This window comes from Phaethon aethereus (assembly GCF_964289735.1).
Source record: "Phaethon aethereus genome assembly, chromosome: Z".
Classification (NCBI taxonomy): Eukaryota; Metazoa; Chordata; class Aves; order Phaethontiformes; family Phaethontidae; genus Phaethon; species Phaethon aethereus.
Genome location: NC_138577.1, coordinates 72,325,386 through 72,342,185, shown reverse-complemented (window position 1 = coordinate 72,342,185; position 16,800 = coordinate 72,325,386). Strand labels below are relative to the sequence as shown.

Here is a 16,800-nt window from a genome sequence, read left to right as displayed (position 1 = left end):
GTGAAACGCTGACCCTGTTTCTCATTATGTTGCTTAGTATTTATTGATTAAATATTGCTTTTGGTAGGTATTAGCTTTATGCTTGTGCCATACAGAGCGCAAGATGCATAGCTAGTGCTTAGGAAGTAGCAAAGGTGATGGCTGTAGTATGTGTTCTAAGGACTCTGGACCCAATTAATCATTCCCCTTGAGGTTTCCTGTGTTTGTGCCCTTTATGTTGGATAGACTACCCCCTTATGTTTCTGGTATGGCAGGCATAAATACCTAGTAAATACCTTGTTCTGAAACACTGGAATTTCTGTATTATTCTATGCAATGTATGATACCATGATTACCATGATTGGGACAACTTGGGTAGATAGTTGTTCTCTTTTCTGCTCCTATTTCCTCTGCCTCACTTGCTAGGCATGTGCGTGGCTAGCTGGAGTACTGCCTAAGTTTCTATATCAATGGATCTTGGTACAGCTAGCTGCTGTCATTGCTGCTGTGCTTCTTGACTGCCTCTCTGATCTTTCCAGTTCCCCTGACCTGACTGAACCTGTGATCTACAAGGTATTGGGTTTGTCCTTTAATTTTACCTAGTGAGCAAAAGCATGCTAAGTACGCTTTATTTGAAGTTAGTTAAGTGAAACTGCTCATTTCCTGTGAGAAGGGGGAGGAGGACAAGAAACAATGGGTGTAAACTGAAATACGAGACATTTTGTCTAACTGTAAGGCTTTTTTACTGTGAGGGTGGTCAAACACTGGAAGAGTTTGCCCAGAGAGGCTGTGGTGCCTCCGTCCTTGGTGAAACTTGAAATCCAACTGGACGTAGTGACTGGCTGTAGGTGACCCTGCATGAGCAGGGCAGCTGGACTGTGAGCCTCAGCTCGTCGCTGGTGCTGTGACACTCACAACTTGAGCCATGCCAAATTAAGATCCTCTAGCCCAACATCTGGCTTGGCAAGATTTTTCAGGAATTAGTTCATAGTGAATAAGAAAGAAACAGGCTGAATGCCGGGGTATGCTGGAGCCCAAGAAAAGCACAGGGGATTCTTTACTCCTGCAGTGTCATTGCTCCTAATGCTTTTTCCAGTTTTGGACTGCACGTTCCCGTGATCCCTCTTTAGCACAGCCTCCAGGTCTACCTTATGCAGACAGTCCCCACTTACTACTGATGCTTATTCCTGTAGCTTTGCCTTTAGGCCTGCTTTATCTTTTTATTTTTCTTATTATTCCATGCTCCCTTTCTTCCTCCTCTCCCTTCCCCCCCAAAAAAAAGAATATTGCAAAGCACCTACTGCTTTCCCACTGGCTTCAAGGAGTAATTGCAGCCCAAGGGCATAGGTTTGCTTAAAAACTGTTACACTGCTCAAACATTTTTTTGAAAATTTGACACAGGCTCCCTGGAAACAGGGTCTCGTAAATGTTTTCTGGGCTTGTCAATATGGAGGGAAATATGTGAGTCATCTAGAAAGGATTAAAACTTAAACTGCTGCCTGGGCCACCAGCAGTCACCTATGAGACTAAGAGTCTTGCTACACATTCTCTACTTGTTTTATTACTCACATTGTATGAATGGGGTAGCCTCGGTGCGGGAAGCTTTGCTGATTTTGGTATATTTAATTAGAGCTAACTTTTTTCAGGACGGTTCTTTCCTTGTAACTAAATCTGGAGGATAAAACTAAGCATCAGTGAACTCAATGGCAGAACTCCCACCAACTTAATCGGGATCAGGATTCTTCACGTGTTTGAAATACTTTCAACTTCTTAAAGCCTCTTCTAATAGTGCATTGCTTGGAAAAGACTTAGATGTTCATGAGGAATGTGGATTTTGGTAAAGTGTGATGAATATTTCAGTTACCAGGAAGAAAAAGCTGAAAACTTTGAAATCTGTGCACAAATCCAGTTTTATTTCAGTTACCTTCTTCAGTAGCTATACAGAATACTTAGGAAACTGGACATTAGCTGTATTAAGTATCATTAGTCTATTAAAAATGCAAATCTTGACCCAATCAGTTTCAAACATCATTGTGCATGAAGCATTGTGCTGTTCCTATTTAAAACAAGATCTGACAAATCGTAAAAAACAAAAAGTAAAAAATGCACAAAACTATCAAAATGGCCTAGAGCATTAAAACCTAAAAGACTTAATTAAAAAAAAAAAAAAAGAAAAAAGAGCTGCTGTTAGTTGTATCTAGTGTACTACCCACAGGTACAAGTGACTGGAAGCTTAGAAATTTATATAGTTATTAATTACATTGAGAGCATACATACATGTAAGCCTATTAAGTAGTGTCAGATGACATTTAAAAATCCTATTTCTGATATTCTCAGTGTGGTATCAGAAGTGGAATTAAAAGGAGGCTAGAATCAGAAAACAAACTACTTAATTCTGACAGGAGCCTAAGAAAAGGCGTCTAACCTCTGAAGTAGTTTATGGCACTAGTTAGCTTAGTGTCCCATAATTGACATTTGCTCAGGGGAATTGCGGGTGGCCTGGAAGCTGCCCTAGTGTATTCCTATGTACAAGGTATAGAAATATAGCTCGCTGTTGGCCTTAGCCATGCAAGTTTTCTGTCCCCGGTTAAACATTCAGCAGGTCTTATGCAAACACGTGCTGGTGCTTCTTAGTTGTTCTCCAGCGGCACTGACGTCGCCTGAAAGAAAAGAGGAGAGGTTGCTGTTTTCGGGAAAGAGACAGTCACTGCCTACTTCATGTTCTCAGCATGGGCCTGTATTCTCAGAGTAGCTCAGCACCTTACAATACTTGGTGCATTTATTTTTGGCACCCCTCTCCAGAGTTTCATAGAGGGCACTGTGCACCTGACAAAATTACCCTATCCATTGTCTCTGTGTGACCGTGAGCAAGCCCACGGCTAAAGGGACAGCTGAGGAGTGCTTTCTCCTTCAGGCTGTCTTCTCTCCCAAATACCCTGCTCTACTTTGTTCTGACAGAAACTGCTTGAAAGTCCAGCTTGGAAGATAGGCTGCAAAGAAAAACCGCCTCCCCCAGCAAAATTTCTGGCAGCAGGAACCGATGGGCTGAGACACCCAAGACAAAATCAGTTTTCCCTCAGTAAACTTTAGCATCGTTACTCTCACAGTTTGTACCTGAACTATGTAAACAGTTACTTCCATGGGCAAGTACTTGGACATACTACATACTGTTTTAGTTATTAGGCCTATATAACTTATTACGCATTTACCGGAGAGTGAGTTAGTTAAAGCTTCATCATGGCCAGAAGACACTAGGGATTTACCTGTGTGTTTTACCTGCAGAAAAATTTAAGATGAAAAGGAAGCACTGAATGTGCTTTAGCTAGGCAGATCATCTCACTCATAAGAGATACACAAGTATACTTTACCTTACTCTCTTGGTATTTTTACCTTATAGCTCCCTGTCTTCCTACATCCTTTTGAGATCTGGTAAGCAGAAGAAAGTCTGATTTTCCAGTCAGCTTTCCAGAAACCCTCACTGAGACCAGAAGGTTTTTGTAGCATGAAGTAATTTCAGACAGCTGGATGGCCCACACTCACTACCACTTTCCCCCTTACTGGAATTCCATTTACAGGAATTCATGAAAGAGACCCAATGATTAAGATTTACCTCTCTCCTGTAAGCCAGATTCAGTTTCCCACAAAAGGTACAAACTCTGCCAGATGGTTACAGATCAAGAGTAGGAAACTAGTCCAAGTCAAAACATCTAGTCTCACTTATTATCTCACATACTTCATATTCAATAAACACTTTAAAACAAAAAGAAAGCAAGAAAACGCTGAATTCTTGTGTGAATTTTGTCCAACATTTTTCCATGTTAATTTTCCTTTAATATCTGAATTATAACTTTGAGCTTACTTTCTCAAGAACCTTTCAAACTTGGGAAGGTCAAGGGTTGTGTTTTGGCTGTTTGACGAAGTTGTAACCATGTAATGTGACAAGCTTCAAAGAAATAATTTACGTGGTACTTGTTGATTATATAAAACTTTAACTGGATCTTACTAAGGTCTCACTCCAGGAAGCTCCTGAGCACTGAATTTCTGGCTTCAGTGAAAGGTGAAAGTGCTCTGCATCTAACAAAACCAAACAGTCTTTGAACCTCTGTGGCTGAACATCAAGAATCTGTCTTTTCTCCCTGTATAAGTAGTTACATTTCCTAATGCATACAAGAACGCTAAAAGGAACCCTATTAACTCTCCCAGATGTCATAGCTTGGTCCCCCAAAGCTGATCTTAAGGTTTCTTTTCTATCCAAAGAAAATCTCATGCCATTGCTCAAGAATGGAGACAACAGCCAACCAGCCTACTCTCAGAGTAAATCTTTCTCTGTCAAAGTTTTGACTTTAAAGAATTAAATTAAATTTATTAATGAATTCTTTACTTTACAGTGAGCTACAAGGTTTGAAACAACTGACTTGAAATGTGATGCTTTTTGGCAGAACAGTTTAGGCAGGAAATGTTACACATGACTTAAGCTGGCCAAAACAATGTGGCTGCTTCACAATTTTCCATTGACTAGGTTGCATTTACCATCACTTTCTGCCTGAGGACACTTAGCTAGTAGCAAAATTCTCATTAATCCTCCTTTCTGCTTGGAACCGATTTCCTGCTGATGAGGGGGAGGCAAGCTACAAATCAGGGAACTGCACACAAGGGACGTGCAGATCGACAAATGGAGGACTATTTGGAAACAAGTTTTATGCTGGTCCTAGAGGGGGATGCCCCTCGCACCCACCCTCACAAAGGCTTAAAATCTTGGGGCTGGATGGGGAGCATGTAATCTCACACTTACACAGAGAGTCCTTTCTCCAAACTGGCTGTAGAAGGTCATCTTGACTTTGTGCTTGTGTCCAGTCCTCTGATCAAAGGTGTTACAGCTGTCGAAGGGTGGGCTGTACAAATGCAGGCTAACAGCAGGCTCTGTGTGGCTTATGTTCTCCACACGGTGCAGGCCAATTGAGTCTACACCAGCAAGGACATGAAACAAGAGGTTGTGTTAGCGGGAAGATTTAATGAGACCTCAGGTGCCTGGAAAAATGCTTTTTTAAACCGAAACTCCTGAACAAGCGTGCAAGGCATGCCCACACTTTTATGGGCAAAGAGTATCTCAGTACAGGGATTCTGACTGGTCTTCTCTAGCACAGATTCCTAAATACACTGGTAATTCAAAATATGTTATTGCCTTCCAGACTTCACGTAACTTCTGGATTATCTGCTACAGGATAAAGGCCAAGAGAAATCCAGAGAAACTTAAGGAAGGCCATGCTGTCAGTAATTTTCTAGCTATCATTTCCAAAGGACTTCAAAGTTATTTACTCTCCTAGGACATGCTGTTGTTATAGATGCTCCAGAAGCAGGAAAGTTTGCGTTTCTAAAAATTAGCAAGACATTTTACAGGGAAAAAGTTTTTGTATTGCTAGTTCTTAGCCCAGTAACAAGGATATCAGTTACATTGTCAGCTACGTGTCTTTGGGGCATGGACTTACAGACAGAAATACAGTTGTCTTCTACTACAGGCATCTGTTTCCTAATTAATCCTCCCAGTTTATTAGTTTGGAGAACAGGCTTTTCATTTGTCTGCTCTTTTGACTAAGGTGACAAATTAGTAGCGACTGGCATACTTCCAACCTTAACTGAATAGTAAGCATAATTGAACACACAATAAAACAAGGCACTGCCTGTTGTGTGGTTACTAATGAAGTAATGGCACTTTCTGTGATGGTGGAGTAGAAATCAAGCTATTACATAAACATGTAAGGTATGAAGAATCACATCCACAGAACAAACCATTTCCATTCTACAGCAGAGTTTTTGAGTTACTTCAAAGAGACCTTGAATTTAAATTTATGGCCCTGCTGTAAAAACAACTCAGGCCTTTGTACTTGAATTAATATGTCATATAATACCTAGATCTGTATTGTGCAATGTAGGCATGATACTCTGAGAATCATGATTACACTCTCAACTCTGATACATTTGAAGTGTAAGCCTTAAGTGTCATTAATATAGTTTATCTAAATGGAGGACATAGGGGGAAAATGTCCTAAATTTCCCACCTAATGGGAGACTCAAATAAACACTCTTTAGTGGGTTCTAACCTTAAGAATACGGTACAAGAGCAACCAAGAAGCACGTAATAGAGACATGAAGGTCATTCACTGTTGAAGTAGTTAGGGCAAACAACACACTGTCAGTGTTTTCCGTCTACTTGTTTTATCTGTTTCTTTCAAACCAAAACATCTGTTATGAAACATGTCAGAGATCCAAAGTGCCTCAGAGATTTGGGTACAAATTTTGTTTAAGACCTTGAAGGAAGCTTTGGATCAGACGCACACAGGGTGCAATTGCTTGCATCAGAAAGAACCGCACAGGTAGGGAAACCAGACTGAATCTGAGAACTCACGTCCCTGGCATGGGAGCATCAGCAGACATGTCAAGTCCCTTCTTGCAACTCCTGCCCTATGGATTTTGTGTTTTCACTTAATGTGGCATACCTTCAAGAGAGGGTTGCAGAGCACTAGTCTTTCTTCCCCAATGCCCTCACCCTGGCTTAGTCCATGAGGCTTCCTCCAACTGTGGAATTCCCAAGTTCAACCCCACACAGTGTGTGCTCATTTTTAATTCATCACATAAAAGGCAGACGGCCCCCTTCTCTGACACTTTGCCTTTGTTCTGCTGAACTCACTGCTGTTCAGCATGCTGTCCAATGTCTGCCATAGCATCAGAATACGTTACACCCAGCTGACCACTCCAGGATGGTCTCCAGCATAGCATGAGGTGGTGATAGTTATGGATACGTGTAATGGCATGCATTTAGGTACCTAGGGAGCCTTACTGGTGGAGACCTAGTAATCTCGCAGCAGCTGTTGAGTCAGGCAATTTTTTTGTAGATTTGAAATGCTCAGGTCTACCCATTCTGTTGATGCTGCACTTCAGCACTACAGTCTTTTGTTGATATGGACAAGAAGTAGCACTGAGGATCAGGGCTTCTGTTCCTGGCTGGTCAATTTATTCCACAGACAGCTTTTTCATTTTTGACCTAGGATTTCCATGGCTGATGAAAAGTATTATTTCTTTGAAAAAAATCAAGGGGACTAAGCTATCTAAACTCTGGTTCCTTTATTTCTCACAAAATACTATTCAAGGTCTATGTTTACAAGCCATTTCAGCCAGTCATTAGGGGCACAGTGCTGAAGGCTGCTTGGTCTAGAGAAGATACCCAGCATATTTAAGCATCGGGCAATTGCTGCAGTGTGTTAGAGAGAGTTAAAAGAACATTTTTTTGTTGGTTGTTTTACTGACTCTAAATACTGGTTTGTGCAGAATCTAGACAGCCACGTTATTAAACTGTGCATAAAGCCATTAGTATTATATTGTTAAAGGTATTACAGTGTTAAAGGAGACCAGATGAACTTTTCTGTTAGGAATAAGACTCATGGATGGGTGGTTGTCAAAACAAGCTTAATAGCTTACCATTAATGTAGGCACATTGATTTTCCCTCAAAACTCGTTCTGATTTCTTAGTCATTTCACCATTCCCTTTTTTCTCAGGCCATTCAAACAGAGTCTCCTTTAGGTTTCCCTGGAGGATCTTCATAAAGCAGTGTGAGTCAGTGTGATCATGGATGCTGCTATATATGTAAAAAGAATAACCAAACTCAGTGTGATATACATATTTAGTTTCAGTACAGCAAACAGGACAGATGGCATAGCATGTTGTATCTGGACATAGCCCTAGAATGAAATGCCATTGCACATGGGTCGTGCACACAAGTCTTCGGAAAAAAACATTCACAGTGACTGAAGGTATGCCTGCTTAAAACTGCTACTTCAGAAATGTGTTGAGATAAGCTCACATACAGCAGGACTTGGAGAAGAATCAGATATTGATCAGCCTATGACTTTGCCACAGAGAAATACAAAGGACGTCTGGAGGAGGGAGGAGGACAGAAAATTCTTCAGAACATAAAAACTCTTGTGGGCCAAGAAACAAAATGATGCTTTCCACAGTGACCCCAGGCAGAGGCTGGTATAAACTTGCAAGCATACCTGGTATTTGCAGATCCACCATGCTTGCTCCCAAAACATGGGAAAAATTAGCTACTTCTGTTTAATTTCTATGGTCTCTTTACTGCTGGGGTGCACAGGCATTTGTTGAAGAAAAAATGCTGTGCCTCTCACTCTCATAGTACTTAGCACAAGCAGCTACAGCAAGCTGTTAATTTCACTAGGCTGGGAAAATACGAACAAAAGAGCATGATCTGGTATGATTTGTCTGCTTGCTTGAAGTGCATTTTAATTGCTACATTTGAAGACATATGGGCGATATATGCAGTTTAGTTTTGTTTGTTTGTTTGTTTGTTGCTTTTTTTTAAATAGCGCACTAACTGTTGTAGAAGTCAATGGGATTAGGACAAAGGGAGAGCTCTCCACTTATCAGGGGGGACGGAGAAGGGAGAATTTGACCCTCCAGGAAGTACAGTGCTAATAAGTTTCAATCAAAACCTTGGTACTTGTATGTTACTGTTTCCAGTAAACAGATGTCAGGGCTTCTTACAAACTGAGATGCCAAGAGAGCAGAGCTTGCTTCAGGCACAGAACAGTTCACAAATGCCACGTTGTCACGCTCCTTCAACAAGCCATGAGAACAATCTGGTCCTCCTCACGCAGGAAGCAAAAACAACTTGTGGTCTCAGTCTAGCTCTAGCAAATGCTCATCCAACTCAAACACAATTTGACATAAATTACAGGCTTTGTGGGAATAGCCCGGAAGGACTAGAGGTGGTGGGCTTGGCTCCTATGTCCCTCTGAGTATAACAACGTGGCATCCCATAGAGAATACTGTAAATGCTGAATTGCACACTCAATTAAAACAAACAAAAAACCGCTCCAACATCTCCTAAGGTTTTCTATTTATATGTAAGAATAATCAGTCAAAATCTGCAAGTTTTGTTATTCCTTATTTTGTTTTAGCCAACATTTTGTGAAAGACCCTCCAAGTGACAGATCCTGCCCTCACGTGTGTAGGGCTACACATCCCAGTGTACAGTCTGTGTACACAACTCAGGAGGCTACATCAGCAGTGTAGCATTTTGAGGGAGGAGACGGGATGCGTGAACCTAAAAAAAGCCAAGTACTCCTGGAAAGGAGCTCCCTCCTTAGGGCCTTCAGTCCTAACCCAAACCTACATTTCTCATCTTGTCACAGAGGTGGGATTTAAACACCATGAGAGAACAAAGACTATTTAAACTGCACCAAGTCCTGCTTCTGCAACCAAGTGTTGTATGGGTCTGTTGTACGGGACAGGTTGACAGAACCTGTTCAACCTGTCCTGTCCACAGGACCCGCTGTATCTCTGGGACTAAAAACTTCCTCTGACAGAAGGGAAGTTCAGATTTGGTAGAAAAAAAGAGCACTTTTCAAAGAGTGCTCTGAAAATATCTGACGTACAAACTTGCAAAAGGTACAATAAATATTCAGGATTGCTATACCAGTAGGAGCTCTGCACTGCTTAGTTTCCAGATACGTTCTAATAGCTCACATGGGGATGATTATTTTTATCTTTTTCTATAACAAAGAAAGATACGGTGACTTTATATCTGTTTGCTAAAACTATAGTCTTTGGATACGAACCTGCCATGCCCTTCACCCCAGCACAAGATCATCAAGTTGAACTTTCCATTTCCATTGTCCACAAGATTTCTTGTATACCTGAAATACAAAGGGTTTGCTTTTCACTGTACTGATAAGCCTATAAAAGACAAATTTATACAAACATGTTTATGAAGGAAGGTTGTGACATATAAAAATCCTTTTTCTTATTTTTCTTGAAAGCCAAGATTTACTTGGAAAAAAATGAAATTGTATTTTTACGCTTCTTTTTTTATAAGGGTTCTTTTTTCTGGGAACAAAAACATGGACATATTTATTATTTTATAATCATATTGCTTTTGAATTACATAGATGATTGGAGTTTGGGAACTGTGAGTCTGAGACTAGAGTGGTAGACAGGATCAAATCAAAATAGTTATTGAATGAAGTCACTTTCAGCAGCTGGCTTATAATTAGAAACAGAGGACTGCAATGAAACAAGAAAAATACATGGTTACATTCTTCTGCAGCTCCTTTTCAGATATTCTTGGCTTTCCTTCTGTTACGCAGCACTCATTTGTACAAAGCCAAAAAAACCAAAGAAATAAGATGTTAGGCTTTCCGTGCATGGTCCTCTTACTCTGTTCCTGAAAGTTCTACATCTTGTGCTGTAGCATTCATGTGTGGATAAAACACCTGTGGGGTAACTTCTGCCAGCATCTACTTCCAAACAAAGTTTATCAGAGGAAGATTTCTTAAAGAGAATTGTCATGTGCTAACTTATAGGTGACATAGAACAAGCTTACTTTTAAAGGCTTTTTATCGATATGTGTGTTCTAGACTGTGATTTGCTCTCAGGGCTTGAAAACACCTTTAGTAGCAACATCTTATGTTTGTTTCCTTGTACTCTCCTGCAAGTCTCCCCCGAGCTGCCGCTTGCCTCGTCCTGTTAAAAGGGGGCTGGGATTTTGCTCTATACATTGCTTTCCATAGCAAGGCTCCTCTGATCCAGCACTCTTGCTTCTAGCTGTTATGGTCCAAGTAACCCAGTGGGACCTTCTGATTTCATTTTAGCTTTAGTCATGACTATTTGCACTTTGCTTTGCCAAGTAAAGCAAATATTTATGCTGATGACAGAATGCCTCACTCTCGCTTAAAAGATGCAAGCAGGGGCACACAGAAAGTGCAGTGACGTCAACTGAATGTTTTTTAATTAGTTTTCCGATAAGACCACTCTATTTTACGCAAGATAGGATGCTCAGAACAAAATACTTTCAAAGGATAACATGTATATCTATATGCTGCCTCTCACTGCATCTACAGTTTCTGCATATATGAGGTAGGCGTATTTTTCCTATGATGTCAGAACACAAGCAATCAATGTTGGCATTTGACTGAACTTTTCGAGTGCTGTTGTTTCTGTACAGCAGGTCTGGTTGGCCCAAAAAAAATCCCAAACCCAACAAAAACAAAAAAAATTCACAAAACCACCAACCCAAAACCCCCCCAAAACCCGGAGCGGCGCATGAATGCTACCTGTACTGGTCGAATTTGGCGTACTGCAGCCACTCCTCGGGGTTGCTCTCGTAGGACTCCATCAGCGCCTGCACCTCCTCCACGCTGACTTTGTCCTCGGCGAATATCCGATGGAGGATGCGGACCAGCTCCTCCAGGCTCCGCGCCTTCCACGTCTCCGTCTGCACCGGCTCTTCCATCACCGCCGGTTGCTCCATCGCCGCCAGCCGCTGCCCCCGGCCGGCCCCCGCCGCCTGCCTTTATGCGCCGGGAGGCACGGCGGGAGCCTACCACCGCCCCGCCGGGCGGAGGGGCCGGGCGGCGGCGGCGGCGGGCGGGCGGCCAGCCGTGCCCGTCCCCGGGAGCGGGGCCACCGACCCCGGCGGGGGCGGCGCGGGCAGAACCGGCTGCAGGGGCTGCTTCTGCCGGCCCTCCGGCCGCGGCTCGTCCGTCCGGCCAGCCGGGGCGGTGCGGGGCGGGCGGGCGCTCGGCGCTCTGGTGTCGCCGGTGGAGGGAACACGGAGGGAAGAAGCGGCTGTCGCTGCCGGACGGAAAGCATCTCTGCCGGCAGCAGTCTCCAGCAGCTCTCCCTCTCCCTGCCAGGCCTCTGTGTGTGCGCATCCCCATCCCCTCTGGACAAGGGCTGCGGCTTACAAAGCGGGGCCCGCCGGTGCCGCCCTTATATCACAGAAGCAGAAGCTTCCAGGCAGATGAGCTGCAGCAAAGAAATGTTAATTTGAAGCTGGCCTCACTAGCAGCTCTATTTGAAAGCGAAACAAAACGCCCTGGTATCTAATTCACACAGAAAATTGCTGCTGGAGGTCACATTAGTGCAGCCTGCTTGCTGAAAACCATGCACTCTGCAGTCACGTATAGAGCTGCTGTAAGCATTAGCACACAGCATGATGCCTAGAAATGTAACGAACGGGACAAAGGAGGCCAAGCGAAGATGGCAGACCATCCCCACACTCCTCAGTCTGTCAAGCCTATGTACTGCCCGCAGAGCAAACAGATGCCATGCCGGCTGTCTTCATTTCGAGCTCAACTGTTAATAGGATGTTTATTAGTCATGAATTCTGGCAATGGAATTCACCATACGTCATAGCATTGTGTTTTTAAAAATCCATCTTTTATTTCTAAAAATAAGCTTTCGGCTATTTAGGTCTGCCTGATGACTGTGGGTCTGGAAGTAAGCAGATTGGCGGTGTGGTCTGCTGTAGCTCTGAGGCTTAAAGGTGCTCACAATGCTGGCACCTTGCGATTTCCCATAGAGAGAAGTTAGACTGAGGGGTTTCTAGCATGCCTGCTTTCCCTCCCCTCTTCCTGACCTGTGCATCAAGCAGGTGTGAGAAAAAAAAGCACCGCTAATACCGTAACTACAACTTGAGAGGCTGGATGAATTTCTGGCTGTGCTGCAGTTGGGAATATTCCCATCGATTTTAAGAGGGCTGGAATCTAGTGTGTTGGAGTGAACTATGAGTGAATGTACTGAATACGTACGTTGTCAGGCGTCAGACCAGAACCCCTCCTGGCACACAGGAAGCAGACCCAACCCTATTGCTAGTTTCTTAACTTGTGTTTGTGTGTGCCTGTGTGTGAGAGAACTGCGATTTCAAGCAGACTTTTTAAGGTCTGAAAGAACCATCCTGAATCTCTGAAACACAACCAGGATACCCCGGCACTGATATCAACAGCCATTGTGTGGTTAAAGAAGGAAACATCCCGTCTTCCTGGGAGAGCCGCAGGTAACGAACAAACTCATCGCTTCCCTTGGCAACTTGTTCAAACTCACAGTTAAGAACAAGTGCCTTCTTTCTTAATGACATTTGCCTCAGGTCCATTTTAGTTATTGGTTGATGTGAAAAGATTGTATTTGGCAAGTAGCACTTCTTTTCAGTATTTACTTGACTATTCCCATATAGGCACCACTAAAACTAATGTGGGTTGCAAAGAGTTAGAATTAGTGTGAAACACCCTATGCTGTTTATTTCAAAGGCAGAATTCACATAATTTTAGAGGTTGTGAGAACACTGCCCAGAGGAATAAAATATCTTACAAGAATAAGTTGTTGTAAGGATCACCAAAATGGGTTGTGAAATGAACAGCAAGATAAGCTTTCAAACACATTTTATTCTGATATTGACAGGATCTGATTTAAATTATTTTCCAGCAATTATAATGTCTCTCTGCTTATTTGTACACCCATGTGTTTGCTGATTTTTCTGGTATTTAAATCCAGAAAAAAATTGAATTATGCTTCTGCTGTTAATCCCAGAAAACTCAGAACTTTGATTCCTTTGCCACAATGTTAATGGGATCATTAACGATGCCTTTACATACTGCCAGTAAAAGCAAAAGGACATTTTGTACCTTCCTCTATTACAACTAAGGGATCAGGCTGGATCTACCTACTGCAGTTTCAAACTGCTGTTGTTATTATAGCTCACATATGTTGCTGTACAATTTGTCAAAGTTTTTTCCTCAATTATCAAACAATTTACATTTCTCCAGTAGCAATAGAAAATCCTGTACTTCTATGTGCTCCTGTTCAAAAGTGCTTACATGTTTTTTCATTTTGGATCTTTCAACATTACTTGTTGATCCTGAAAAGTTCTACAGGAGTTGGTTACTTGATTGCATGAAAATCACTAGGAACAACATTTATGGCTCTCCAGCTTGTGTTTTTGCTAATACCCTATTGACAGAAATGGTCCAAGAATCTGAGCCCATAGAGCAGTCAACAGATTCTACCCTCAGTCAATGGGGGTATCTGTCACTGAAAATTAAAAAAAAAAGAAAAAAGAAAAGAGAGCGTTGTAATCCACACAGCATGGGAATTGTCTTCACTTTCTCAGTTGTGTTTCTTATAAAGGAGTGTACAGCATTTTACCCATTTCTTTTTATTTCTGGAAATCATACCCTGCAAAAATTAACTACTGCACATGTTTCTCAACTGTTCTATTATTATAGAAAAATATTCAGTCTGTGAGACGCTTTATTCCAACAAGTGTAAGGGATGTTGTAACTTTCAATTTCATAGCAAAGAGCTTAGGTCTCTTTCAACACCAATTACTTAAAGCTTATTTGAAAAATAAGTCCAAAGTTGAGGCAAATGGCCCAGTGATTCACATCTAGGTATCTTACAATGCAGGATGCAACACTGCAGCTGGTGTTCAGTTCCTCAGGAGCTGGACTGCACACTGGTAATGGTATCATGGATAGTCACACATCAATGAAGGTTAAAAAAAATACAGAAAAAATAATTTTTTAATCAGAACTCTACTGTACCAACATACCTCACAAATTAGGTCTCTCACCCTGTATTTAGGTAGCACCAGCTCTCTCAGTCCTTGACTTTTCATGATTAGCAGGCACTTAGTACTATATTCCCATTAGATAATTCTGCGAGCATTACATTTGCCAGTTCCTGTAATCAGGGTCTCGTATTTTGTTTCTCTGATAAATGAGCTATTGAGCTTTGCTTAATGATGGCATGCCTTGGTGTTTCTTGGAGGATATGTAATCATATTTGGTTCTCCTGAATCTGTATGATGCTATGACATTCATGGGATGACACATGGCTACTTGACACTCATGTGTTCAAATACCACAGTCCCTAAAGTGGATATATATTCTTTGGACTACAGAGAAAGAGCAAGCATGTAGCTTCAGGGAGGAAGCATAAAGGTCTAAGGTCTTTTCCTGTATTTCACATTGTGCATCCCTTGTGACAAGCACAGAACTTCAGAGGGTTCACACAGAACGTGAATCATTCTTGCATTCTTCATGACATAACTTCATTGAGAGGCAGAGAGGAAACCAATAAACCATTCCTGCTGATGCCTTGGCAGTTAAAACCTAGTCTTGGATAATAAGAGTTGGGCTTTAACTACAGAAACTTTGCTTTACGGTCAAATGCCCAACCACTCAACTATGACCCAAAATACAGGTGTAAGCACATCAGGCAATCATTAGACATGACATCTAACTCCAAGAGAGGCGTACCAGCTCCAGTGCCCGAGCATGTATCAGCACTTCATCTCCTACTGGGGTGCAGCTCACAGGGTTTTTCTCCTGACTTTTGAGGAAAATCTTCAATCAAGATTGGTGGAATTAATGAACTCCAGTGTTAAGACACTTGGCACCATGTATCGGGCCTGAATACATAGTTTGGGATTGAAGATTTTATGCTGCATCTTGTCATTCCAAATAAAAATTGTGGGCAACTCAGAAGTGGGATCCAGGGTGTCTGAATCCTCAGGTCTGCTGTGGCAAATTACTATACTGTCTCTCTTTGGTCTGCTAGCCTGGACAGATAATAGCACTTCAATCCAATAATGAGCATTTACATCTCCTTCTCCAGATACTACGACTTTCACCCCTTTAGCAGTGGTATTAACGCTCTGTTTACCTAAGTTTCTTTGTGTTTGTACAGAGGGCTTTTTAAAGAGAAAATCTGGATCTGCAGCTGTAGGGCAAGGTTTGGGGCTACATGGCTCAGTGGCTCAATAGCAGTACCTCTCTGGGAAGTCTTAAGATAAAAGAACATTTTGTCACACACATCATAATATAGATAAAAGGTTATGAATCTGTGCCAAGGAAACTCACCTTACTGAAATACAACGTCAACGTTGTGCTGTATAGTCCCAAAGCATTACAAAAGGGTTACTGCCTTTTTCTTTAAGCTTTGTGTGATTTAAGAAGGACTGCATCCTGCATGTGAAAACCTGAAGTGCCTTAGTCTGTGATGCCTAGAGTTCTGTCCATTTTATTTCACATGAAGGTCTTTGAACTCTTGGAAGGATACCAATTGCACAGAAGAGACCTTCAGGTTATAATCAGGAGGAAATGTAAGTAAATGTTTGTTGCAGACGTCACTCAGATTGCTATTTGGAAAGCAATGCACCATGTAAAGCAGCAGTTCCCAAACTCTGATCTGGAAGACCAAGCTAAATGACTATGGAGCCCTCCATCCAAGTGGGATGACTCCTTCTGGAACTGTGAACAGCACTGCAGCTGTTCCTCAGTCATATAACCTGGAAAATGAGACTGATCCCTCAGTACGCAAGAGATATCGCATGAGAACCTCCTGCTTGCACAGTGATTCACAAAAAAAGCCTGAGAACAAATTGTATCACAGATCATGCAGTGAAATATCATCAGACTACAAAATGCAGTAACCAATGAGTGAAATGAGAGCACCACATACTAAGTCATGCTATACGCTGAAAACACTAACAACTACTAAACAGCACATGTACTGCTGAAGGAAAAAAATAAACTACACAGAAGAGCTGTGAGGCATTAAACCACACAGCACAGAAAGGACTCTTGGAAGAAATCAGTTTGATCCACTTTTGGTGGGAGGTTAGTACACTATGTTTGCATTATAAATAAAATATAAAATATTGACATTTGTCTCTGTGAGAAAAACACTTTAAAATAACTTTCCATTTCTTTCAGTTTGTGGTGTTTATATGAGAAAACTAAAGTGCTGGCTAGTCTTTTCTAAACTGACAGTATTTACTGTGTAGTTTTCTGTTTGGAGTCTTTCTCTTCCTTGAGGTTTCAGAGCTAAAGAGCTTTTAATGCATTTTAGTTCCCAAGAGTTGCTAGGTTATTAGTTCTGTTACCAAATGGAGTTTGAGGGAAAGACATTTTTGTCTGCTTTAACATCATATACTGATTTTTGCAATTGGAACATGTAACTCAATC

At 41.8% G+C, this 16,800-nt stretch overlaps 1 protein-coding gene across 1 annotated transcript; it reads right to left on the bottom strand.

Moving 5' to 3' along the window:
* Nucleotides 1-2,609: 2,609 nt before the first annotated feature.
* Nucleotides 2,610-11,303, bottom strand: CDO1 (cysteine dioxygenase type 1; the record flags this gene model as incomplete). Its single annotated transcript, XM_082013325.1, has 5 exons — nt 2,610-2,639; nt 4,772-4,941; nt 7,453-7,610; nt 9,613-9,690; nt 11,107-11,303. 5 exons carry the CDS (start codon nt 11,301-11,303, stop codon nt 2,610-2,612), a joined length of 633 nt encoding a protein of 210 aa, XP_081869451.1.
* Between the last annotated feature and the right edge of the window lie 5,497 nt (nt 11,304-16,800).